General features: G+C 45.3%; 1 protein-coding gene across 1 annotated transcript; it reads right to left on the reverse strand.

Annotated features, from left to right (window-relative positions):
- Positions 1-251: 251 nt before the first annotated feature.
- Positions 252-27789, reverse strand: LOC147637370 (BTB/POZ domain-containing protein POB1-like). The gene is made up of 6 exons (XM_086799157.1): positions 27264-27789; positions 26961-27125; positions 1994-2115; positions 1841-1904; positions 1476-1755; positions 252-1330 (listed from the first exon to the last, which is right to left on the reverse strand). Exons 1-6 carry the CDS (start codon positions 27469-27471, stop codon positions 517-519), a joined length of 1653 nt encoding a protein of 550 aa, XP_086655283.1. The 5' UTR covers positions 27472-27789; the 3' UTR covers positions 252-516.
- Positions 27790-27968: the final 179 nt, after the last annotated feature.

The raw sequence follows: 27968 nt of genomic DNA on the forward strand, positions 1-27968 counted from the left end.
CTCGGCTACTATGAATCGTTCCTATCCAATGGTCACACAAAAAACTGGGGTTCGAATCGCCCACTGGCTAAAACCAGGACGAGATGAAGGTGCAACCTTCCACACCTCTGCTACCATCGGCAGCATGTGCCATCTCAGCTACTATGGATCATTCCTATCCAACGGTCACACAAATGTTTGAGAAATGTTCACACAGTTGCATAACGGAAATTTGAATCAACTAATTAAGAAAAACATTGAGGTTATTAGGCAAAGAACTCTGCAACCATCACTGTGCGAGCCATTAGACTTATCAGAATGATACAATCATACAAAATTCAAGGATCACAAATCGGGAACCTTTAAAGGCTGTCAAGGTGAGCTTAGAACTGCTAACAGTTAAATTCTAGTCTTTAACATGGTTTGTGGAGAGCTAACAAGTTAAGTTCTAGTCTTGAACATGGTTTGTGGAGAAAGTGGCCCAAATGTTCAAGAAACGTTCACACTGAATTTGGTCCAATAGACTTCTTCATGGTATTATGTCTCTGGCTTGATGGTTAACTCTGCACGTAAATGAAGCACATCCTCAATGAAATAGAGGCTATCGTCAGCTACAAAGGAGGACCATGGCAAGCTAAAAAGGTTGCGATATCCAACTGCTTTTCCTCCAGTGAACTTGTATGTGCCTTTGTATTTCACTGCAAATTCTCTGCTTGGTTTATGGCGAGCACTAAACTCATAATCAACAGAGGAACTCACAGACCCCTTTTCTTGCATGCCCAAAAACAAACCAAAGCAGTGGAAAGAGCTTTGCTGGTCCATGTTACAGTGGGCAGATAAGAAGAACCCCTGTCCCCCCAAATGAAACGCTTGGGAATACACCTTCCCTTGAGGAAAGAGGGACGTACATTCGTCTTTCTTCAAGTCCAAGAAGACTAAGGACTGCTGAAAAGGGCTATCAAACTCTATAACCTTTACTGGGCGGTACTTGTAAGCCCTCTCACTGTATTTCCTGTACAATGTGTCCTCTGCAGCTAGCTGTTGTTGCCTGTGGGGTACTTCTGTTTTATAGAACAAAGCCTCCAAAACTAGCTTGGATGCAATACCATGATCTAATTCAGGAGATGCTAACACTTTTTTTAATTTCCTGCTTGCCATCATGGGAAACCTGATAAGACGAACCAACCTGCTTGCTAAAATCTCCCTCCTCTCTTCTGACTTGGGATAGTGGGCTTTTGCCCACTTAATGACAAAGTCATATAAAGCATCTTCTGATGCCACCTGCACGTCATCGCTCGAAAGCACAGCTTCAATGCCTGCTAATGGTAGATTCATGAGATCTTCTTGGTACCTGCAAACAGTAGAGCAGCAACTATCAAGACTCTTAGCTGTACAAAATTATTTTGTTTAAATTGTAATCAAAGAGATGAACCCCAAGCTCCAGCATACTACTTTGTGCTACCTCCTACCCATTAGCTGGGAGCATTGCTTACTACCTCATGATATCCTGGTATCGTGCTACAAGATAGTTTTTTGCTGCATCAGTCAGTGGTTGCATCGCATCAGCAAGAAGCACACTCGAAGGCAATTCCAAATACAGCAGAGCTGAATCAGGTGTCATCGGAAGGTTTCGTAAGAGCTTGCTGCATTGATGCATGCAAGCTGCTACCTCAAACTTGTCAGCAGCCATAAGAACATCGAGCAAAGAGAGAGCGGAGCTGGCTTGTATTCTTCCAGTGTACATGAACTGCAATAAATCCAATAATGCAGCCTCCTCTGCAACAAGCACAGCAAGGGATTGTTATACCAAAACAATCAGATAACAAGAGTCAGATCAGTACAAAAACAAAATACAACACACCTGAAACACTTATACGCAGAGTGATATCTCTTTGCTCTGATTCCCTCATGCCATTGGAGAAGAGCTGCATGTGCCAATATAAGGGTCATGTCACAAAAATATGCATGAGACTATATCAGTTAGACCTCATCTTCCAAGATAAGGGCAACTTACTTTGTAAAAGAAGGGACTTTCGGCAGCAAGTATGGCAGAGCTGATGTGCAGGGTTTTGATCTTCAAAACTATCCCCGAGTCCATACTCCACGAACATGTTTCAGGTGCTAAATGATCATCGGCTGACAGCAACGTATTCCCATGCAAAGTTAGCAAAAAGCTTGTGATGAAAAGTACATTGTAGGAGCTGTAGAAAGGGAGACATAAAGAACATGCAACCACGGACTCATACATCTCTTAGCCCTGTAGGAGTGGGCCTAAACAAGCAACTTACATCAAACCTCCACTTAAAATCTTGAACATAAATGAGGCAGGGAAGCCATGGGAAGGAGATGGAAGTGGCTGTGGGATTTTGCTGCACCTGTCCTTTTTGCTCCAAAATGATCGGAGCCATTCAATGGACTTTTGGGTCTGTACATCACGATTTGTGACTTACTTTTAATGCTCTAATTACAGCCTAATCTTCATTATCAGTGAAGAGACAACGTTCAAGGGTTGTGTCCCATCGGCAAGGGTTATTATAAAGAGGCATGTCCTATCCAAAGGATATGACCCATCGCCCTAAAGACAATTGTTCGTCTAACGACGTAACTCTTTGACCAAGAGCCACACCCTTGCATTCAGGATGTCTTCACTTGTACTTCTTCAGGCCCTATTTAATAAGGCCTTATGTCTCAATGCAACAATACACAGCTTTCCACTCTACTTTACTTTTAGTATTAAGTCTCTAATCATGTCTTACAAAATATCCTTAGGCTAAGAAGTCCTCACAATGGTACCATAGCAAACAAGCTCCCACCTATAGTATGCCCACAACAAACCCTAACCCTAAAATCAGAAAACCCTAACCCTAGAATCAGGTCTAGCAGGCTTTGTATGGAAAAGCAAGAGAGAAAGCCCAACCCAATTTTACCCCCTTCACCCCAATTTTGCCTGATTTCTTCATTTCCCCCAAATATGAAGTAAGCTTTTCTTGACCAAAAAAAAAAACGATGGGAAACTGAGCAGATACTCGGATGCGCATGGCCGTCATCATCGTGCTGGCATGCTTCCTCTATATCCCCTCCGCGCTCTAGTCAATCCATTCATGGCCCTTCAGCCTTAATCGGCATCTTAGAATGGTCACCACCTTTCATCTGCAAAAGCCACGACTTTTGGCTTTTGACAAAGCAATGTTTTTTTTTTTTTAACATTATGGCCATTAGCCTTAGCCTTATATGTTGGAATATATATCATCTCCAGAGGGGTCTACATGTACCTTTTCATGCTTGTACTGGTCATTTTTATGAGGCCCTTCATTGGCATATTTAGCAAATATTATTTAGGTTTTTTCTACCACTTTTTAGGCTTTTTATAGAATATTTATGCTACATGACAGCTGGCCGACCAGCTCATATGAGGGATATATAAGGGAGCACACCCTTCCCCTCATTTTTCATCTCATTCTTGCATATTTGCTAGAGGTCATTGGCTTTTGCAACTCTCTTATGCTTGTAAGCACCTACGGGCTTCCCTCGTGCTCATTTTCAGCAATAATCAACTGTCTTTTGCCTACAACCTGTGTTTTTTCTTTCTTTCATGGTATCACAGCCAAACGCTGATCCACAAGCAGAAGGTGCTGTGTTTTTCTGATTGGAGCAGTGGCTTCATCAACTTGCTGCGTTTTCTGCATCTGTACCTTGGGACTGCTAGAGAAAGAAAATCTCTCAGGAACCTTGTCCTTAGCACCTAGAAGAGAGCTTCCGCCTCCAACAGCAAAAACTTCTCCAAAAGAGGTCAGTGACACACCTGAAGCGGTGGAATAGGTTGGTGATAGTGGTGCTTCTGCCCACATGACCAATCAAGCCCATATCTTGGAGGACTACCAGACTCTCTTCTTCAGTTCGCATCGGCGACAACTCTTTGCTTCCTATCACCGGTGTTGGTAATGTTTGTTTGGGTTCCTCTCCCACCTTACATGATGTTTTATATGTACCACGGATTTCCAAAATCTGTTTTCAATACACAAAGCTTCTCAGAAGGGACCGCTTTGGATCTTCACAATCTCCGGATCCCAAAAGGTACCCTTTGGATCTTCACAAGCTACAATCTGAGATCCAAAGGGTATCGCTTCTAGGATCCGAAGATTAATGACATCATCATTTCTCGTGATGCTCGGTTTGATGAGAGCTTGTTTGGCATCGACTCCTCTCCACCTCATGCATCTATAGATTTTCTAGATGATCCATTCCTAATGACAGATGTTAGTGATCTTATACCTCTTCCACGTCCAGCTCCTCCTCCTCCTCATCCTGCAACTCCGCTACCAGCTGCTGCTTTCCAGCCACCAGTTCCTGTTGCACCAACTTCTGCAACTCCCAGTCCCTCTACGAGTCTTGCTTTGACTCCAGGATTCCCCCACTGGTGCTTACTTCATCACCTCTCCCAGTAGCATTGGATGAATTCTCTACTATAGCTGGATCATCTTCTTCGCGCTTTGAGAGAAAGGTTGGCCTACCTCAGTGGGTTCAGCAACTCTTTCGAGATTTTGGTCTCACTGATGCAGAGCTACAAAACTAGATCTCTACCACCATCCCTAGACCTCACCGTTCATCTCGGGCTTCCACATCTCATCACACAGTGACTTATGCTCTCATGAGTTCTCTCCCAGAGATCGATGAGCCTGAGAGTCCAAAAGAGGCTCTTTCACAGCCGCAGTGGCAGCAAGCCATGGAAGCAGAGATGTCCTCTATTGAGAGGAATCACACTTGGTCTTTGGTGCCACGGCCTTTACATCATCGTGTGATTGGTGTGAAATGGATTTTCAAAGTCAAGTTTCATGCAGATGGTACTTTGGACAAGTACAAAGCCTGCCTTGTTGTTCGAGGATTTGCTCAAAAGGTAGGTGAAGACTTTGATGAGACATTTGCTCCTACAGCTAGGTATACCACAATCAGGATTGTTTTGGCTCTGATTGCACACTTCAGATGGCCCGTATTCCAGATGGATGTCAAATCCGCTTTTCTCAATGAAGATTTAGAGGAGGAAGTTTATGTTGAGAAGCCTCTTGGTTTTGTGATTCAGGGACAAGACACAAATCCTTTATGGCTCTTTATGGTCTCAAACACGCACCCCAGTGGTGTTGATTTGGTTGGTTCCACAGATTCTCATTGGTCAGGCTGCATTGATACTCGGAGGTCTACATCTGGATATTGCTTCATGCTTGGTACTCGATTGGTTTCTTGGAAGTCTCAAAAGCAGAGGACTGTTTCTACTTCTTCCACTGAGGCCGAGTACAAATCCTACCTTCTCTCCTCCACTAAGGCACTTTGGATTCATCAGATTCTAGAGCATTTGTGTTGTGCCGACACTTCCCTGGTTACCATCTTCTCGAATTCTCAGAGTGCTATTACTCTAGCTCTAGCTCAGAATCCTGTGATATGGGGACGATCCAAGAATATTGAGGACCGAGGTGCATTATCATTTTGTACGCGACTGGATCGAGTTGGGACTCCTTCAGCTGGCCTATTGTTCTACCAAGGACAATGTGGCTGATCTCTTCACCAAACCACTTCTGAGAGCTACTTTTGGAGGTGTTACTTCAGCGTGCTCGTGTTGGACCGCCCCTTTGGTGCTAAAGAGGAGGTGTTGGAATATATATCATCTCCATATGGGTCTACATGTACCTTTTCATGCTTGTACTGGTCATTTTTATGAGGCCCTTCATTGGCATATTTAGCAAATATTATTTAGGTTTTTTCTACCATTTTTTAGGCTTTTTATAGCATATTTATGCTACATGACAACTATCGGCCTGCTACAACTGGCCGACCAGCTCATATGAGGGATCTATAAGGAAGCACACCCTTCCCCTCATTTTTTATCTCATCCTTGCATATTTGTTGAAGGTCATTGGCTGTTGCAACAGTCTCTTATGCTTGTAAGCACCTATGGGCTTCCCTCGTGCTCATTTTCAGCAATAATCAATTGTCCACAGCCTTCTAGAGCTTGTGCTTTTGGCTACAACTTGTGTTTTTTCTTTCTTTCATTATAACAAAAGGCTTTTACATTAAGCCTTTCAAAAGGCTAATAAGAAGCCAACACAAACCAAAAGGCTTTTACATTAAGCCTTTCAAAAGGCCACGTAACAGCAGCTCATGAGCAGCCAACACAAACCAAAAAAAAAAAGTGTGGGACGATCAACTACCACCCACCAACGGCCATCACACGTAGGGGGGGGAAAAGGAGGAGCAAACGGCTTGCGCGATCATCAGCTAGCCCCCCTCCACCCTCTCTGCTTCCTGTCGCATTTCAGCACGGTACTCCCCTCTAGAGCCCTTCTGCGGGTAACAATGGTGATGGTCCTACTTCACATATCAAGCTGCCCCTGACTCCATTAACAGGTGTGTTAATTACATCCTTTCTTGTGCCCGACATGCTTACTGAAGAAGCAAATAACACACAACATGTAGCATGTTTACCAACAAGAAACGAGTCATTTCATTTTCTTCTGGACACAACACACCTTCGGAACAAATATTACCTTTTACGGGCTGAAGACACCTATCTACATTCGCTGGACACACCTCACCATCTTCTAGTAAACCCTTTTGTTGACGTGGCTTATGGCCGAGGAAATTTACCAACTTAGTTGTCTCCAAGATTCTCCTCCTCGGGAACCCTCTCCAGCGTTTACTCGCGTGCCTTCTCTCGTACTTGATCCCTCAACTATTCGAGTTCCGGTAGCCACACCTACCTCCTAGCCTTGCCAATTCGACATGTGGATCTCTGAAGTGACTATTGCCAAGAAGTACTTGCATCATTACACTTTCCTTCCGTGATGATACCCGTATGTGGGCCTCTCCATTCCAGTTGGTCGCATCCTATCCACGAGATCGGTCTTTATCCAAAGGTGCAACCTACAGCTTTTACAATACGTGATCCGACACTAGAATATTCTCCTTGGACATCCACACCCTCTCCAATACCCTAGAGTCCCAACCCAACCACAGTCCTTGCCAATCCCCCACGATACACCAAGTTGTCTATTGCTGCTCCTCCCTTGATAGCCTCACCCCGCCTTAATTCCACGATGACCTTGACTCTCCCTTCCAGTGATGATTCTCACTAGGGCGCAACGTTTCTAGGATCTACAGCAACGCAACAAGGTTCCATCTCCTACCATGGTGGATGAAGCAATTTCTGAAGACGAACTAGTTCTCTCCCGATGACAACAAGAGATGCAAACTCAATTCCAAAAGACTTTGGAGACTATTACTTCACAAGTACCAACAAATGCACTCACAACACTTCCAACTTGCAAGTTCAACGGCTTCAATCGACACACCAATTCCAGATACCGACATTATACCCCTAGAGATAGTGTCACCATTTGGCCACCCAATTGGTCCACCCATGCTTTCTCATCATGTATGTACATTGGACTGGTGTCCATGGCAGTTGTATATGCCGAGGATTGATGCCACTCAAGTGATACTGTGGACTTGGCTTTCTGTTGGGACTTGTGCCTCCGTGTACATGCCCGGATGCCTGGTGGATTGGTGTTCCATTGGGTCTGGTACTTCGTGTACTTGCCTGGAGCACGTCTATTTTGGTATAGTCACATGAACGGGGATTGTCCATACCAACGCTGCAGCAGTTTATAAGTGTTTTGGTCCACCCGGCACATTTTATGGCCGGACATGTGAACACATCTTTTTAGGTCACTTTATTATGTGGCTATTGTACTTCACATCATTATCTGAATACACACAAAGAGTCGTGTTCTCTCTGTGCTTCTCCACGCCTGTGTTTGTAGCACCTCCAAACCCTAACCCTAACAATCCAAGGCCTTCATTTGGTATCAGAGCATCGTTGGCCTACCCTTGCCCTACCCGTACACTGCAGCCTTCCGTACTGCAGTGACCGGATACAGTTTGTGCCTAGCTTCAACCCTACTCACTGGTTGCAATACGATTTGGCATAAGTGTTGTTTTGGGCCTGTTTGGAGCTATTGGTTTGCACGATCGTGTGGACAGCCGATAAATCAAGGAAACAATTGGTGACTATTTGGCCCTAGTTGGTGACCAAGGGCTTGGTTTCACTGGAATGCAATTGGTACGGAGCCGATACAATTTGTGGTTGGCTTCAACTGTCATGGCCCTGTGAAAATGGAGCAGGACCAGTGTGGGCATGGTGGTTGCAGAGTCAGAATATTTTATGATTCACATGGGGGGTGCCCGGACAGTGTTTAAAGATGTGTGGACAACCCTAGGTGTGAAGGGGGAACATTAAAACATTAACTTTTAATGTTTATTAAAGTTGCCCCTAGGCCTTAGTGGCCCTAGGGAACTTATTAAGTTGGGGCCCTAGGGATTAACTTGGGAAGGAGGTTTTCTCTCTCTTCTCTCTCTCTTCCCTTTTTGGGAATCGTGTAGTAAAAGGGGAGCTTTCCCTCATGCGCATGATGAACAAGCGTGGAAAAGCAAGGAGGAGGAGGCGACTGCTGTAGAACAGTTTTGGCTGCTGTTTTTCTGAGTGGAACCAGCCGTACAGCACTGTACGGCCAGAGCCAGACACTCTCTCTTTCTCTCTGTCTCTTCTGCTGCTGTCGGCGCACAGGACAGCTACTGGTTGGGCTGCGCAGAAGACCTGTGCAGGCTGCACAGTTTGTTTTTCAGCAAGTACATGTGGTACGGCTGCCGTACAGTGTACGGGCAGCAAGGTACAGAAGGTACAGTTGCTGCAGAAGTGTCTACAGGTGCTGGACAGACCTGTGCATGCTGATTCAGGCAGGTACAGAAGTGGACAGCAGGCTGTTTTTGCAAGTACAACGCCTGGCACGCATCCCGAGGCAGTACAATCAAGTACAGTGCTGATTTTCAGATCTGTACTTTACAAGGACAGCATAGGAGTGAGCATCAGGAGGAAGATACAGGCAAGTGCAAGCACACGTGTGAAGCAGGATTGTGGATTCAAGTGCCTGCAGGCACAGATTGGTGCTGTTGCTTCCTCCAGAGTTGTTTCACGAGCTGAACTTGGTAAGCCTTGACTCTGTTCATCTATCTCTCTTTCTTTTGCTTGATGTCTGCTACAGGTATGTGTTATCTGGCTCCTTGTGAGAGGAGGAGTATGGCAGATTGACAAGGGATTAAGACAGGGATTGAACAGCACATGTATGTTGAGCTGAGAAAATGTATCAGGCTCTTGAGTTATGCCAGATGTATGCCCATGGCTGGCCTGCTTTGTGAACTTGGCTGATCAGAGGGAGGCACAGTGTGTTGCTTGAGGACACAGATCTGTGTGCATAGATCCTCTGTGCTGAGAAGGATTTGTGGGCAGTCAGATTGGACTACAGGTGTAAACTCTTGGCTGGTTTTCGTGTTGTACTCAGCCATACATATTATTTTAATTGAATAAAGAAATACCGCAAGGGGCGCCAAGCTTTGGGGCCAACAGGTGTCGCTGTGTATTCAGATTTGGGCACTCTAGCCCCAATCTGTGTTTGGTTTTTCATCTAGACTACAAGTGGACGGGTGATTGCTCCTACCGCACTCTGGTTTTCTATCAGAGGCCGGTTTCAAGGTTCCGTTGCCGGGACCAATCATCAACTTTTTGAAGGGGGTGAGCTCATGGTTGCTTTGAAGAAAGCCATCGCTGAAAATTCATCAAACATGTCTGATACAGAGGAAGAGTACTTCTATCATGAAGAAGAAGAGCAAGAGACTTCTCCTGAGAGAGATGTATCTGAGGATATTTTTGCAGGAGAACAGGCTGCAGATGTTGAGCCTTATGAGGATGTAACACAGCCAGAAGATGTGCATGGTAAAGAGGATGATGCTCGGTTCAAAGATCGCTTGGCTAGTGTTATGGATACTTTTATGCAGCTCACACAGAGTGAGAGATTTGCTGAATTTATGAGATCTCGCACAGAGCCCCGCACAGAGTCCCAGAAAAAGAAGAAGGTTCGTTCGAAGAATCTTCCTCAGGGTCATAGTGGTACCACTCCACAAGATCCATCTCCTGCCCAGTTTCTGAACATGCAGCATGCTTTTGGTGCTAACCCACAGAGTTCCTTCTATGGACAGCCACCTATTCCTCAGCAGAACATGCATCCAGGGTACTTTGGTGGTGGCTCGGTGTTTCAATCCATGACTGGGGGTTATCCTCAGGGAGGCATGGGTATGTATGGGCCATTTGGAGCCAATTTTCAGCCTGGCATGCAAGGGAATATGTATGGTGGTATGCAGTCCGATATGCAAGGAAATGTGTTTGGAAGCATGCAACCTGGGATGCAAGGCAATATGTTTGGTGGCATGCAGCCAGGTATGCAGCATGGAATGTTTGGAAACATGGCTGGGATGTATGGTATGCCTGGTGTTGGAATAGGAAATGTTGACCCAATGATGGGTATGAATGTTGGGGGCAGCAATCTTACGAAACCACTTCCATATGATAATCTAACCGCCTATGGGCAAGGCGAAGGATTACAAGGAAGGGGGAGCTGCAGTGAAGTTTGACACTTTCAGTGGGGCCAAGGATAAATTGAAGGCACTTACCTTTTTACAGCAGTTTGATGCTGCTTTTTCTGGTGGGAATTACACAGAGTCCTCGAAGGTGAGGAAAGCTGCCACTTTTCTCAAGGGCAATGCTTTGCAGTGGTGGTCTACTCTTCTTTTGCAGGGCATAGCACCCACCACATGGGTTCAATTCAAACAGGTTTTCTCTTCCGTATGGCTCACATCTACATTTGAGGTGGATGTTATGACAGCATGGCACAAGCTGGATGCTTCAAAGTGTGATAGTTTGGAGGATTATAATAAGAAGTTTTGGGAAGCTTTACTCCCAGTGACTTCTTATCGTGCCGTGCCATTATCTGAGCAGGTTGAGAAGTATTGTTGTGGGCTGCCCAAGGAGGTACGAGATTACTGTATAAAGACAAGAGTAACGAACATGTCACAGATGATTGAGAATGCTATGACAGCCAATGCGTTACTCACAGGTGGTTCATCTGGGTTTAAAGGCAGTAAGAAGTTGGGCAAGAAAGCTGAAAAATTTGGGCATGCTTCTCGTGATGCTAAAGGGTCTACAGAGACGAAGTATAAGAAGTTGCCAATGCCCAAAAGGACTTCTGAGGAAAGACAGGCTTTGAGAGATGCTCAAAAGTGTTTTTACTGTACTGAAGAGGGGCATATGTCATTCAATTGTCCCAAGAGAACGTCCAAGAAGGACCCTGACAATAAAGGAGAGCCCAAGCCAAAGAAACCAAAGCCTTCTGCAGGCTTAGTTCCTGATCTTGTGGGGGAGCAGCTAGGTGGTGAAGCTACAGAGTTGTGCAGGGCATGGGGCAAAGTGAGAGATCAGAATGCTTTGATCTTCTTTGACACAGGTGCTAGAGCCAACTTCATTTCACCAGATTTGGCTGGCCGATTGGGGATTCGCACAGAGGAGATGGGGCCGTTACATGAGGCTAATATGGCTTGTCCAGGGTATGCAGAACCCGTTACTCCTATTATTGGGAAGCTTCGGCTTCATTTGCAGGGTTATGTGGACAGTGAGGAGTTCTTCATCATGCCTTTGGATGGCTGTGATGTTTTGTTGGGGATGCCATGGTGCCACAGGGTACATGCGGTGGTGGATACTTTCAATAGGAAAATTACTCTGACTCATAGAGGGAAAGAGCAGGTATTGGATGTAAAACTCAAAGGGGAATCTGTTCCTATTGTATCCGCTTCGGCGATTTCATCAGTAATGAAAAAGCATCTTTCCGCGTACTTGATTTATGTAAAGGATGCACAGGATGATGAGTCTAAGTCTAATTTGTCAATGTTAGATAAGGACAGGGCTGATTTCTTAAGTGGGTTTCAAGACTGTTTTTCCGAGTCATTGCCAGGAGAATTACCTCCTGAGAGGCCAGAAGATCATGCCATAGATCTGATTCCTGGTAGTACTTCACCAAATAGACCGCCGTATCGTGTTAGTGCAGCCCAACAAGAAGAGATTATGAGTCAGGTGCAGGAGCTATTGAATAAGGGGTTGATTCAGCCTAGCTCATCACCCTTTTGCTCACCTGTGCTCTTAGTGCAGAAGAAGGATGGTTCTTGGCGCATGTGTATTGATTACAGGGCGCTGAACAAGAATACCATCAAGAATCGATTCCCCATACCGAGGATCGATGACATCTTGGACCGCTTACAGGGCTCCACAGTTTTCAGTCGTATTGACTTGAAAAGCGGGTATCATCAGATACGCATTAGACCCGAGGATGTGCATAAGACAGCATTCCGAACCACGTTTGGGTTGTATGAGTTCTTGGTTATGTCCTTTGGTTTGACGAATGCGCCTGCCACATTTAACAGAATGATGGACAGGATTTTCAGGCCTCATAGAGAGTTTGTGGGCACATTCTTTGATGATATGATTGTGCATTCACAAACTGAGGAAGAGCATAGAAGGCATTTGGCCATTGTGTTTGCAGAACTCAGGAACCATAGGTTGGTGGTTAATGGCAAGAAGAGTGAGTTTTTCTTGCAGGAGATACATTTCTTGGGGCATATTGTGTCTGCGCATGGAGTCCGTATGGATCCAGCAAAGGAAGAAGCAATACTTAATTGGCCAGCTTTGAGGACTGTGCATGATGTACGCAGTTTTCTAGGATTGTGTTCCTATTACAGGCGTTACATACGGCACTTTGCTGAAATTGCTTCGCCTCTTCATGCTTTGACGAAGAAAGCAACTCCGTTTAGATGGGCTGATCGGGAAATTACAGCATTCAAAAAGCTCAAAGAAAAGCTTACTTCGGACCCAGTATTGGTGTTACCGGACCTCCGAAAGGCTTTTGTTGTCCAGTGTGATGCATGTGGAAGTAGCATTGGTGCAGTTCTCATGCAAGAGGGACATGTTATAGCCTATGAGAGTAGAGTTTTGCAAGATGCTGAGAAGCATTTGCAGGTGTATGAGAAAGAGATGTTGGCTGTAATTCACGCTCTTTCTACATGGAAACACTATTTGCTTGGGGCTGATTTCACTGTACAGACAGATCATCAGACCTTGCGTTATTTCCTCACGCAGACTAAGCTTTCAGAGAAGCATATGCGTTGGGCAAACTTTTTGTCAATGTTTCACTTCCAGATTGTGCATTTGGAAGGCAAAAAGAATGTAGTGGCAGATGCTTTGTCACGCAAGCCACAGGTCTCTGCAGTTTCACTTGCTTTGATGGAGAGAAACTAGAATTAGGGTTTAGAGTTCATTCATGGGAGACATACACAGAGAAGCAAGGGAGAGAGAGAGAGAGTTGTGGGGATAAGTCAACTCATGAAAAGCATGAGTGTGTGACTCCCCTATCACACATGTATATTGCACTAGTACACATAGTGCACTTAGTACATTAAAAGTACTAAGTGTACTATGTACTATAACTTATGGGCTTGTACACACTATAAGGGTGGGCATAACGCCTTTACCCCAACAACCTCCCACTTAAAGGCAAAGTGCCCTTAAGTAAAGGAAAAGAAAAAATCAGCATGTACATGATAATATACAAGGCCATATCAAGGCTGAAAATGGCCTCATCCAATGCCCATCAAGTGTCTGCAATGAGCAAACCGCTCCGGAGGCAAACTCTTCGTCAACAGATCAGCCGGGTTGTCATCCGTGTGAATCTTAACAAGCTGAATTTGCTTGTTCTCTATCACCTCTCTGATGAAGTGATACTTCACATCCACATGCTTTGTCTTTGCATGAAAGACAGGGTTCTTTGCCAACTGAATGGCACTCTGACTGTCACAATGCAACAATGGAATATCCCCTGTATAGCCCAAATCAACCACTAACCGAGATAGCCATAATGCCTCCTTGCAAGCCTCTGTGGCTGCAATATACTCGGCCTCTGTAGTAGATAAGGCAGTGCACTTCTGCATCCTGGATATCCATGACACAGCACCTCCTGTGAATGTAAATACATAACCGGTAGTAGACTTCCGGTTATCTGGATGACCGGCATAATCCGAGTCCGTATAACCATGCACTAATGCATCCTGTTTGCCAAAGCAAATGCACAAATCCTGTGTGCCCTTCAGGTATCTCATGACACCTTTCACTGCTTCCCAATGCTTCTTGCCAGGGTTGGCCATGTATCTAGAAACCACTCCCACTGCAAATGCAATGTCCGGCCTAGTAGCAACCATGGCATACATGAGACTGCCACAAGCTGAAGCATACGGAATCTTGGCCATATCAGCCCTGTCTCTATCTGACTGTGGGCTGTCCATAGCACTGAGTTTCACATATGGAGGCAAAGGAGTATTAGCTTTCTTCCCCCCGTCCATATTGAACCTCTGCAAGACTTTGCCAATGTATTCCTTCTGAGACAAATACAACACATGCTGATTTCTGTCCCGAAGTATCCGCATACCCAAGATGTGATTTGCATCACCCAAATCCTTCATATCAAAGGTTTGATGCAGCCTCTGCTTCAAGGCATCTATCTCTTTACGAGATTTCCCGGCAATCAACATATCATCAACATACAAAATGAGAATCAAGAGACTGCCATCCAAAGCTTTCTTGGTGTACAAGCAGTGATCTATGTCACTTCTCCTGAATTTCTGAGTTTTCATGAATGTATCAAATTTATGATACCATTCTCTTGGTGCCTGTTTGAGCCCATAAAGACTCTTTTTCAGCTTGCATACAAGCTTCTCCTTTCCACTCACTGCATAACCCTCTGGCTGCTGCATATATATCTCCTCATGGAGATCACCGTGCAGAAAAGCAGTCTTCACATCCATCTGAATCAAGTCCAGATCATCATGCGCAACCAAAGCCAACACAGCTCTAAGTGTGGTCATTTTGACCACTGGAGAGAAGATCTCCTCAAAGTCCACACCATATTCCTGTTTAAAGCCCTTAGCCACTAACCTGGCTTTGTATCTTGGCTTAGCATCTGATGCAACTTTGAGCCTGTATACCCACTTGCATGGCAAAACCTTCTTGCCTGCAGGCAAAGGCACCAACTTCCAAGTTCCATTTTTATGCAGAGAATCCATCTCTGACTTCATGGCACGCTCCCATAGAGCCTTGTCTGCCCTCTGTAAAGCCTCTTTATAACATGAGGGCTCCCCACAGTCAGTAAGCATCAAATAGTCAACCCCTGGAACAAACCTGTCAGGGGCTCTGGAGGGTCTAGTGGACCTCCGTACCCAATGACCATCATTTGCAGGTTGCTGTCCAGCCTGCATATCACCCATTGGTGGCTCCTGTTCCATGCCATAAGGCTGAAAAATCATGCCCGGTATCTCCTCTAACTGTGGTATATCCATAGGGATATCTTCTGCCATATCTGGCTGTCCATTTGGACCATTTTCAGCACCATTTAAGGGCTGGTTTTCCTGCTGTAATGGCTGATTTACAGCCCTTTGTTGTTGTCCATGATGTCCATCATCATCAAAGATGACTCTGCTAGGCTCCTGTTGCCTTGCAGGCTCCTTATACATGCATGTTTCATCAAAAATGACATCATTGCTGCGTATGATCTTTCTATTCATGGGATCCCAAAGTCTATACCCCATTTCACCTCTGTCACCATATCCTAGGAATATGCATTTGTGAGACTTAGGATCAAGTTTGGTGCGCATTTCCCTACGTATGTGCACGTACGCAACGCAACCAAATACTCTCAAGTGCTTGTATGACGGAGGCTTCCCTGTCCATACTTCTTCTGGCACTTTCCCACCAAGCCTCGTGTTAGGTGACCTGTTTATAAGGTGAACGGCTGTCATAACAGCTTCAGCCCAAAAACCATGAGGTAATGCAGCATGTGACAACATAGAACGGACCTTCTCCTGTATGGTCCTGTTCATCCTCTGTGCTGTCCCGTTTTGTGGAGGATCATAAGGAGTAGAGAGCTCCCTCTTGATGCCTTTAGCATCACAAAAGTCCTGAAACTGTTTGGACGTATACTCTCCACCATTGTCGGAACGCAAAGCTTTCAGTGTTTTACCAGTTTGATTCTCAACATGAGCAACAAACTTCTGGAACACTGAGAATGTATCACTCTTCAAACGAAGAGGATAAACCCACACCTTGCGTGTGGCATCATCAATAAAAGACACAAAATATTTTGCCCCTCCCAAAGAAAGCTGAGGCATCTCACATACATCTGTATGCACAAGCTCTAACTGAGCATCTTTCTGTCCAAGAGCTTTCTTGTGGGGGCACTGTAGTTGCCTACCATATATACAATGCTCACAAAACTGAAAACTTGAAAACTTTAGAGAAGGCAAGTAACCCAAACGAGACAATTGCTCCATTCCTTTGACACTCATGTGTCCCAACCGGCTATGCCACATAGAAATTTCCGGCAGCTCGGTTGCATTTACATTAGCATGGTGACAAACACCTGCATGCATAAAGTAAAGAGTGTCCACCTTAGAGCCTCTGGCAACAACCAGTGAGCCCTTACTAATCTTCCACTTTCCACTACCAAATGTGGTAACATAATCAGCATCATCAAGCTGTCCAGTAGAAAGCAGATTCTTCTTGATCTCAGGCACATGCCTGACATCATGGAGCATAAGCTGTGAGCCATCTGAAAATACAAGCCTCACATCACCTCTGCCAAGAATTTTGCATGCATGGTTATCACCCAAATAAACCACTCCTTCATTGCCAGCAGTGTACCTGACAAACAAGTCTCTGCAACCTGTGACATGAAAGGAGGCACCTGAATCAATGATCCATGAGTGCATACCATGACCACCTGTAAGAAGTGAATGGGCATCAAGTGAAGACGTAAAGAGGACCTCATCCTCACTGCCACCTGCATGTGACACATTGATTTCTTCGATCTTGACTCCACTTTTGCCCTTTGGCTTTACATCTTTGGCTTCATCCTTCTCTTTGTTTTTGCCTTTTCCCTTTTCCTTTTGATCATTTTTCCATTTGTAGCATTGTTTTTTAATGTGTCCCTTTTTGCCACAATAATGGCATTCCAAATCCTTTTTGGAGCGAGACTTGCTCCTTCCCCTTTCTTGGCTTTTCCCCCTTTGCTGGGATCTCCCACGTGCATTCATTGCATTGGACTTGCCAACAGAGTTGTTTTTCCTGTTCATCTCTTCTTGAAGAAGAGCACCCTCAACATCTGCATATGACAGCATAGCATTCGAATTGCTAGTGGCTGTCCTGAATGTGTCCCAACTCTCTGGCAAAGTGCATAACAAAAAAGTGGCTTTGAACTCATCGTCCATTGCCAACTTTTGATTTATAACCTGGCTGACAATACCATTAAACTCATTGAGATGGGCTGTCATAGAAGCCCCTTCCTTCATCTGAAGACCTATGAGTTTCTTCAACCAATACACTTTGCTTGAGGCACTTTGTTGGGCATACAAGTCCTGCAATCTCTGCCACATTCCCCAAGCTGTCTTCTCTTCACGAATGCTGAAAAGTAATGAGTCTGACACAGACAACATGATAGTAGATCTTGCCAGCTCATCCATATCTTCCCACTCTTCAGCTGTAAGAGAAGCGGGCATTACACCCCTTTCTTTGATAGGCTTGTGCTGCTTTTTCTGGAGCAACACATTGTAGCACTGGGTTTGCCAAATATCATAATTCTGCGAGCCTTCAAGCTTCTTGATGTGAAGCAATGAAGAGCTCTCACCTGTGGTTGCCATAGCAATATGCAACCTTTAATGCCTGACTCCCTGCAAATGTGCAAACACTGCACCCAAGATGTGCAAACACTGCACCCAAAGCACACAAAGTGCTCACAAATGTTCTCCCAAGCTTTATCTCCCACTGCGGAAGCAAGAATGCAACTTTTCTCCCACTTTTTGTGATGAAAACACCAAAATCTGGTTGCTGCAGATTTTGGACAGCACCTTAAATGTGCTCTTTTGCCCTTCCAAAGTACTGTACAGCAGTACCAAGTGCTCACCAATGATGTACCAAACCTGTACCGGCAATTTCAGCAGCTGAATTTGAACCTTTTGATCACTCAAAACAGTGTACAGCCATGCCCAAACATGCACAAAGCTGTGCCAAATCTGTACCAGCAGGTACAATAGCAATAAATGCTCTCCTGGCTGTCCAAATGAGTGAAAATCAGATTTTTACAGTCACGAACACTGCATAAAACAGTCCCGAACAGAAATTGGGCAAAAGCCCCTTGACTGCAAGCTGATTTCTGAGGATTCAAGACATAAATGTCTTGCCTGCTGCTTTGCCAAGCTCAACAAGCATACAAACTTGAAAAACCCCTTGATTTGAGATCAATTTCTGATCATGCATGGTACATTGGCGCACATGAAGGCATCCAGAGTGTTCACGATGCTTCCCCCTGGCCACATATACATCAAATACATGAAAGCCCCTTGATTTACAGGCACATTGAGTGCTTGTAAGGCATCAGCACATTAACCACAGCATCAAATGCGATTGCCTGCATGCAAATCAACCAAATCGGCACAAAAGCCCCTTGATTTGCACTGCAATTTGCTGCAATTTTGCCCAAATGTGCGATTTTTCACATCATACAGCATGTATGAGTGCTTAATTGCACAATTACATCAAAAGCCCCAAATTTCGACATCCAATTTCCTGCAAATTGATCCTGATTTGACCAATTTCCTGCAAATTTATCCTGATTGTGACCAATGTCACCCAATTTTGCCAATTTTGCTCAAAAATTGAGCAATTGGGCACCTGTACCTGCTCAATTGTTGATTGTACTTGCTCAATTGCAAGTCCCAAAAAAAAATTGAGGAAAATACCTTATAATTTCTGATTATTCTTCAATTTGCAGGCGAAGTTGGTGCTGATGCTTGATGCTGATGCAGAAAGGGGGGGTGCTTCTTGCTGATGTGCCTGCTGCCTGTGTACATGTGCTTCATACAAGCACAATTTTGCAGCTCACACTATCCTGTACTATATGGCCTTCTGTCAGCGCTACAGTCTCCTTGTTACGCTACACAAAGGAGGATTGCTTTAAGGGGAAAAAAAAAAACGATGCACAGCTTGTAGCGAATCTGCCCACATAACCTTTACGCTGCCTAGCTCCGTCGGGTGATTAGCCACCCGCAAGCACTGGCCCAGTGTGAGCAGACCCTGACCAGAATGGGACTGGCGAGCAAAGGAAGGCCAGTCGCGTTGCTCACCGCACCAACAAAACTCCTCAGCGAGGACAGACGCACACGCCTTGGAGAAGGCGGCCTGGAGGGAGCGCTTCGCCCTGTAGACGTGTTCGCTCGCTGCTGAGCGATTTTACACCTTCGCCTGCTTCGCCTAGCGCCAATCTACACCTAGCAGCGCTACACGATTAGCGCTGCTGTTGACGCCCGTCTGCCTTGGTTGCTGCGAATGTTTCCACTCCTTGACTTGGGTGATGGGGCAGCGCTATCTGGCTGGGGCTGGCTGGGCTGCCTACGCCCAGCTGCTGGGCAGCAGTTGAGCAGCCCACACCTGTTGGCTGGGCAGAGAAAGGCAACCAAATCAGGGTACGACCAGCACGTTCAGAATTCAGCACTACTTCCACTGCTGAGTTAGGCTTAAGGCTCTGATACCAGTTGATGGAGAGAAACTAGAATTAGGGTTTAGAGTTCATTCATGGGAGACATACACAGAGAAGCAAGGGAGAGAGAGAGAGAGTTGTGGGGATAAGTCAACTCATGAAAAGCATGAGTGTGTGACTCCCCTATCACACATGTATATTGCACTAGTACACATAGTGCACTTAGTACATTAAAAGTACTAAGTGTACTATGTACTATAACTTATGGGCTTGTACACACTATAAGGGTGGGCATAACGCCTTTACCCCAACATGCTTATCATCATGAGCTTGATGAAATGAAAGAGCAGTATGCCCATGATGAGGATTTTGAAAGGTTGTATGATCAGATGTCTGAGGGTCAGCGGCAAGAGCACTATACTCTCAGAGATGGGTTTTTATTGATGCATGGCAGACTGTGTGTTACCAGGCCATTGCGACTCAAGGTTATGATTGAAAGTCATGCTCCACCGTATGCAGGTCATAGAGGTATTGACGCCACGGTCAAAGCAGTGGAGACTTTCTTTTATTGGCCAACCTTGAGAAAAGATGTTGATGCCTTTGTGAGGCAATGCATCGTATGTCAGAAGGTAAAGTTTGACCGTCAGAAGACACCAGGGTTATTACAGCCTTTACCTATTCCGGATAGACCTTGGGAGAGCATTGCCATGGATTTTGTATTTGATCTTCCACGGACACAAACGGGAAATGATGGCATCTGGACTATCATATGCAGGTTCAGTAAGCAGGCACATTTCATTCCCGTGAGGAAGACAATTAAAGTGGATCATATGGTGAAGTTGTTCATGGCGAACATCTTCAAGTATCATGGCTTGCCTACGTCTATCATTAGTGACCGTGATCCACGGATGACGAGTTTGTTTTGGAGAGGGTTGTTTGACAACATGGGTACAACTCTCAAGTTTTCATCGTCATTTCATCCACAGACAGATGGTCAGTCAGAAGAGGCTAACTCTACAGTGTTAGATCTTCTCAAGTGTTATGTGTCAGAGCACAAGCAACAATGGGAAAAGTATCTTCCTTTGGTGGAGTTTGCATATAACAACACTGTACATGGCTCGACAGGCAAGGCGCCTTTTGAGATTGTAGAAGGAGGGAAGAAGGTTCCACCCATTTTGCATACAAAGGATAAGATCTTTGAGGCTGATCAGTATGTGGAGAGCTTGGATGAAGCTTATCGGAGAGTTAAGTTGGCCCTCCAGAAAACTCAGCAGAAGCAAAAGAAAGCCGCAGACCGTCACAGACGTGATTTACAGTTTGCATTGGGTGATTGGGTTCTTTTGCGTTTTGAAAAGGCTAGACTCAAGAAGATGAAGGGTAAAGAGCGCTTATTCCCTAAGTTGAGCATGCGATATTATGGGCCTTTTCAGGTTTTGGAAAAGATTGGTGAGGTAACCTATCGTTTGAAGTTACCAGATCACTGGAGGATTCACAATGCTTTTCACGTGAGTCTTCTTAGACCTTTCTGTGGGGATGTGCCTGAGGATGTATCAGATGAGGCTCAGCCGGAAGTTGAGGAACTTGATGAGGTTCTGATTCCAGAGCAGATACTGGCACATAAAGAAAGGAAGGTACGAGGTAAAGTTTCCCGTCGCTATCTTGTGAAGTTCAAGAACTATTCACCGATGGATGCGAAGTGGATGGAGGAAGGTGACTTAACAGATTCACCTCAGGTTTTGCAGCTTTATCTTGATGCCTTTGAGTTAGAGCCGACTCTTATTGTGGCTCATTCAGGTTCAGCAGAGCATGAGTCTGGAGCATTACCTGATGCTCAAGAGGGGGGTAGCACCTCCACTCCCTTGATACAGACAGGCTCAGATGACATCTAGAGGTCGCTTGGTGCAGATTTTATCTCATCCGAAGGTACTGAGGCTGACAGTACATCTGTTTATGGGACTTCTATGATATATGTGTACTCGTCACATGGTATTTTTGTGGATATGTATGGTTCACAGTGGTATACAACTTGGACTATTACTATGCCATTGGTTTGCAGTGAATGTTGATACATGTGTATGGCTCAGAGAGATTGGGACGCTGATCTTGCCATATTGTATATTTCACTTTGGATATTTTGATGCATCACCAGAATGCAATCGAGGACGCTTGCCATCTTTCAAGAGGGGGGTATGTCATGGCCCTGTGAAAATGGAGCAGGACAAGTGTGGGCATGGTGGTTGCAGAGTCAGAATATTTTATGATTCACATGGGGGGTGCCCGGACAGTGTTTAAAGATGTGTGGACAACCCTAGGTGTGAAGGGGGAACATTAAAACATTAACTTTTAATGTTTATTAAAGTTGCCCCTAGGCCTTAGTGGCCCTAGGGAACTTATTAAGTTGGGGCCCTAGGGATTAACTTGGGAAGGAGGTTTTCTCTCTCTTCTCTCTCTCTCTTCCCTTTTTGGGAATCGTGTAGTAAAAGGGGAGCTTTCCCTCATGCGCATGATGAACAAGCGTGGAAAAGCAAGGAGGAGGAGGCGACTGCTGTAGAACAGTTTTGGCTGCTGTTTTTCTGAGTGGAACCAGCCGTACAGCACTGTACGGCCAGAGCCAGACACTCTCTCTTTCTCTCTGTCTCTTCTGCTGCTGTCGGCGCACAGGACAGCTACTGGTTGGGCTGCGCAGAAGACCTGTGCAGGCTGCACAGTTTGTTTTTCAGCAAGTACATCTGGTACGGCTGCCGTACAGTGTACGGGCAGCAAGGTACAGAAGGTACAGTTGCTGCAGAAGTGTCTACAGGTGCTGGACAGACCTGTGCATGCTGATTCAGGCAGGTACAGAAGTGGACAGCAGGCTGTTTTTGCAAGTACAACGCTTGGCACGCATCCCGAGGCGGTACAATCAAGTACAGTGCTGATTTTCAGATCTGTACTTTACAAGGACAGCATAGGAGTGAGCATCAGGAGGAAGATACAGGCAAGTGCAAGCACACGTGTGAAGCAGGATTGTGGATTCAAGTGCCTGCAGGCACAGATTGGTGCTGTTGCTTCCTCCAGAGTTGTTTCACGAGCTGAACTTGGTAAGCCTTGACTCTGTTCATCTATCTCTCTTTCTTTTGCTTGATGTCTGCTACAGGTATGTGTTATCTGGCTCCTTGTGAGAGGAGGAGTATGGCAGATTGACAAGGGATTAAGACAGGGATTGAACAGCACATGTATGTTGAGCTGAGAAAATGTATCAGGCTCTTGAGTTATGCCAGATGTATGCCCATGGCTGGCCTGCTTTGTGAACTTGGCTGATCAGAGGGAGGCACAGTGTGTTGCTTGAGGACACAGATCTGTGTGCATAGATCCTCTGTGCTGAGAAGGATTTGTGGGCAGTCAGATTGGACTACAGGTGTAAACTCTTGGCTGGTTTTCGTGTTGTACTCAGCCATACATATTATTTTAATTGAATAAAGAAATACCGCAAGGGGCGCCAAGCTTTGGGGCCAACAGGTGTCGCTGTGTATTCAGATTTGGGCACTCTAGCCCCAATCTGTGTTTGGTTTTTCATCTAGACTACAAGTGGACGGGTGATTGCTCCTACCGCACTCTGGTTTTCTATCAGAGGCCGGTTTCATCAACCCTACTCACTAGTTGCAATACAATTTGGCATAAGTGCTGTTTTGGGCCTGTTTGAAGCTGTTGGTTTGCACGATCATGTGGACGGCCGAGAAATCAACGAAACAGTTGGTGACTATTTGGCCCTAGTTGGTGACCAAGGGCTTGCTTTCACTGGAAAGCAGTTGGTGACTGCTTTGTCCTTGGTTGGTGACCGAGGGTTTGCTTTCTTTGAGGACCAGTTGGTGACTGCTTTGGCCTGGTTGGCGACCGAGGGTTTGTTTTCTTTTGAGTAGTTGGTGACTGCTTTTCTCTAGCTGGTGACCAAGAGCTTGTATTACTTTGTTTGTCACAGATTTGGATAAATCTGGTGCTAGCGAAGGAGTGGAACTCCCGGGCACCCGCATCTTTACAAGAGATTACTCTGTTGGTAATAGCGCTGACCCAACTTCAGCCCCTAGTGCTGTGTCTTGTGCAAGATTATCTTATGTGGTTTCAGGATGTATATGTTCATGATGCCTGTGACAGATTTATTGATTCATGCTCATGTTGTGATGGATGTTGACTGTATGCTGTGATTTGGGCCACTGTTTGCTATATTCATGAGCCCGCTTGTGACAGCCGGACATGAGGCATTTTTCATTGTGAGCATTGTCCAAGGATGAGACGTCAATGCATAGCCAAGGGGTGGTCAGGGCCATGCCCGCCCCACAAAAGATTGTAACCCTCTTGTAGGATGTAAAGATGTCGAAGCATCCCAGGCACAAGTAGACTATTTGGTCAGGTGTCCAGATCCTGGTTAGTGTCAGAGTCACACGTGCCCTCCAGTCCACAGCAGCGTTGAAGCAAAAACACAGGAGATTCCAGCTTGTGAAGTGTATCGCAAGTCTCAGAAGCTGTCTGGCAGAGGCCAGTCCAGGATGGCCTGAATTTAGCCCTCTTCCGCTCTTCTACAAACCTATGATCAGTGTATTCAGGGCCACATCAGCCCTAGTCAGCCCTTCATTCGTCTTCAGGAATATGAGAAAATACAACTATAGGTGGGGGCCCTTCAGAAGGTTATTTGGGATCCAATACTGCGTTCCCTCTCTCCTTCTCTATCTCTCTCTCTCTCTTGCTCAGAAATCAGAATAATGCTTCTGCATAATTAACACGTAAAAGATTCCTCATGTGTCACCATTTTATATTAGTCCCTAATTACCTTTGTAATAATTATTTGTTGGCCAGTTTATCCATGGATATGTTTACACCACTGGACTCAAGTGGTACGATCCCCAAAGTGTAGGTGCGTTAAGTGTGAGCTAGTGGATAAAGTGGTACTATTCCCGGAGCCTGGTGGCAAGATAGATCAAGTGATATGATTCCCGGATCTATGCCAATAGAAGGACCAAGTGGTATGATCCCCGGGTCTTCAGGATCAAGTGGTACAACTCTTGGATCCAGTGTTAGATGAGCTCGTGATGATACATGCATTGTGAAGGGAGATTTATTGCAAGAGTGTTTTGTGTGACACTGGATTTATATTGAGCATGTGTATGCTTTGTTGCTGCTTGCTTGGATTGTTTACGTGTCGTCCTCAGGAGCCGGTAAAGGTAGCCCATTTTGTTATTATTTTGTAAGTTAAAAACCTTTATTCATTGAACACATGGGGATAAAGCTTTTATTAATAAAAGAAAAGCTCACTTAAGCTTTTATCCCCATAAAAAGCACTTTGTATATTTATATGGGCTAAGCCCTCTTGTAAAAGCCATGGAGTTCTTCTACAAGCGCATCATCACCTTAACTGGCTTGATCAACACCATCAAAGTCATCAGAAGGGTGCATCATCGTTACTGGCCGTACACTATGGAATACCTTTTGGCTGGCATCATCCTGCTGCTGTTCCATACAGGGCTGCCCGTACACCTATAAAGCCTTGCCCTGTGATTGAGGGCTGCTGCACCTGAGAGCTGCAGTCATACTGTATGTGCCTCTTTCTTGTCGGCCCACTGTCCGTACACGGCACTGCTTTCCACAGACCATACAGTGGCCGTTTTCCCTGATTTGCTGATTGGAGGTCGCCTTTGCCATGTGCTTGCTGCTGGTAAAGGCGAGCCTCGCACCTGCTGCTGGAGAGCGTCCTCTAGCCGACTTCTACACCTAGAGTATCTGTACAGTACATCAAAGTGCTCCTGTAAAGTTGGTTATCTTCCACCTTTTCTGCTGCGAGGGTTGACTTCTCTGCTGGACCAACTTCTACTTTGCATTGAGGCCACATCCTTGCTGGGGTGCAGACTTGTCTGTTGGAGGCCCTTCTACATCGCTCTTGACATCATACTTCCACCATACTTGTTAGAGTGGACTCCGGTGACACTTGGATTTGGAGATCTTTCTTGGCCTTCACCCGAAGATTTGAGGAGTGCATCTACCATCGAGAGCATGAAGCACAACTTCCAGGTATTTCACACATCCCAAGGAATCTTGTCTTTGATAGGTTGGGTAAGTACATGTAGTGTTCTGTAAGGCCTCAAAGGTTGGGTGTGATATACACATGGTTGGGTGTGATATACACATGGTTGGGTGTGATGAGGGTTTTCCACCGTGCTGGTCATAATCTAGAGCCTTGGCATGAACACTGTGTCGTCTACTCCATGACAAGATGAGGGTTTTGACAGGGGAAGAGTAATCTTCCAGGGCCACTGTTTTTATGCTTGTTTTTATTTTTCGTTTGGAAATTTGGTGGTCCTATGGGAAACCCCAGAGCATGTACTCGAAACTCCCAAGTAATATATCATTACCTAAGAGGAGGAGGGGGGGGGGGGGGGGGGGGGGGGGGGGGGGGGGGGCATTTACGATCCACTGTGGTGTCTATCTCATTATGTTATTTCTCTTGTTGCTATGTGAATGTATAAATGGTTTATAAATTTGTCATTTTGTCTTAATCCTTGTTTAATAGCTGGATTAAGAGAAGGACACACCCTCACAAGAGAGGTTCACATGGCCTACGTGTGTCCATGCAAGTGGGTATGGTAAAGGCCACACCTACACATTAGACGTCATCCACAACTTGCCCCACACTGTCCACCTTCATTGCAGCAACAGCGTACCCACTCCTCAAAGCTTCATCAACTCGTTGGCAGCCGTGGACATCAAAGTTCGTGACTTTTCTCTAACACAAACGTGCAGGGTGTTAACTCCAACCAAGGGCTCACTTCTGGGGCTCATCCCCCTGCGCCTCAACTTTGGAAGTGTGGTATCCCTTGTGATACTCCGAACTCAGGTCTACAACCTTGTGTTCCTTAATGTAGCTCTCCCAAAAGAGAGCTGACCTTGTGTTCCTTAATGTAGCTCTCTCAAAAGACAGCTGACCTTGTGGAGGACGTCCAGTGTAGGTAAAGCCAGCACGCCCCTATATCTCTCTAGCTCAGAAAGTAGTGTAGTCTATAAAAAGGCCAAGGCAGCTCGTTACATTTTCCATAATAAAGCTTGGATCTTTGTTCCGAACCTACATTCCCTCTTTTTTGCTTCTTCTTCTGATGATGAAAAATATTCTCTCTTAAAGCTATCGAAGAAACAGCACACTTCCTCTTTTCACTGAAATTCATCAGTAGTGGGACTCGTCTTTTTTCTCCTTGTAACTGACCTGTAAGATCTTTTAAAAGTGAAGAGAGGAGCAGGTAGAGTCAACTATGGTAAGAAATAGTGGGAGGCACAAGTAGCCATTGCATGCAAGGTCAAATCTCAAACACATTCACACATGTTTCATTAGAGAAATAAATTGAACCAGCACTACAGTGTTGTACTGCATAAAACATAGGGCGAATGCAGCTCAAAAGAACACAGAAAAGAAAACTCCATGGCAAGCACCACAAAAAAACAGTCGGCATATGTACACACCGGCAGGACTTGAGAGCATCGCATTCTGGGGAGATGACTCCTCAAGCATTGCCACCGGCTCATCATCAATGCTATCAAAAGGACCAACTTCGTCCGCCTCCTGTTGAGAACCCACCATGATTTGTTCTCCTTGATCCTCTGTAAAATCAATGGCAGCCTCCACGGCTACAAGACAAAGCAATCACGGTGAAGAAGACAATTCTTTTGCGCCAAAAACTCACCAAAGCCAAATGCACTAATTTTCCAACTAGCAAGTGTGCTAGAAAATTCATTTCAGAAGTGTGAAAGAAGAGTGTGCCGTACCTGGATCTTGCTTCGCATCATCCCGCCTGCGCTTTCTGTTTTTGGCCCAATCTGCAATGCTGGAGGTTCCATCTTCAGGTTTCATGGTGGGAGGGCAGGCAATGATTTCAATGCGCAGAATGCGATCGGAGAAATTGCTGTCGTTGAAGGCGAAGGCAAAGTTCGGAGGGTCCGACGCATGGCCCCCATACAGGCCATCATGCTCCATCCAGAACGCCGAAACCCTAGACGCAGGAATCAGAAAATCCCTTGGCGATGGCTTCCGATAGAGGAAATCCTAGAAGAAACCTGCTTGTTTTGTTAAAACCCTAGAAGTATCACACAAGAGAACAGAAGAGGAGGTTCTCCCTATGTAAAAGTCTGACGGATAACAGAAAATGTTGAAGAGATGAGGGATACTCCTTCTGTTTCTGCTATGGCGTTTCTCTGTTGAAATAGAACTTCGTTTTCACATTGCCGGATTCTGGCTATGGCGTCGTCTGTTTCAATTCTGTCGTCTTTGTCGTTCTTCTTCGTGTACATCTATAATGTATAATATCGCACCGGCCGGACATGTGAATTTACAAATTCCAAGGTTAATTCATTGGTTGATAATAATAATTAATTGAGATTCGTGACCTTGTCTTATCTAAAAAAATTGGTCGAATATTGATTGTTCATATATTATTGATTGCCTAAAAATTTGCTCTCCCTAGGAACATCAAC

This window comes from Cibotium barometz, chromosome 6 (assembly GCF_041138505.1).
Source record: "Cibotium barometz isolate CiBa-2024 chromosome 6, ASM4113850v1, whole genome shotgun sequence".
NCBI classification, from domain to species: domain Eukaryota; kingdom Viridiplantae; phylum Streptophyta; class Polypodiopsida; order Cyatheales; family Cibotiaceae; genus Cibotium; species Cibotium barometz.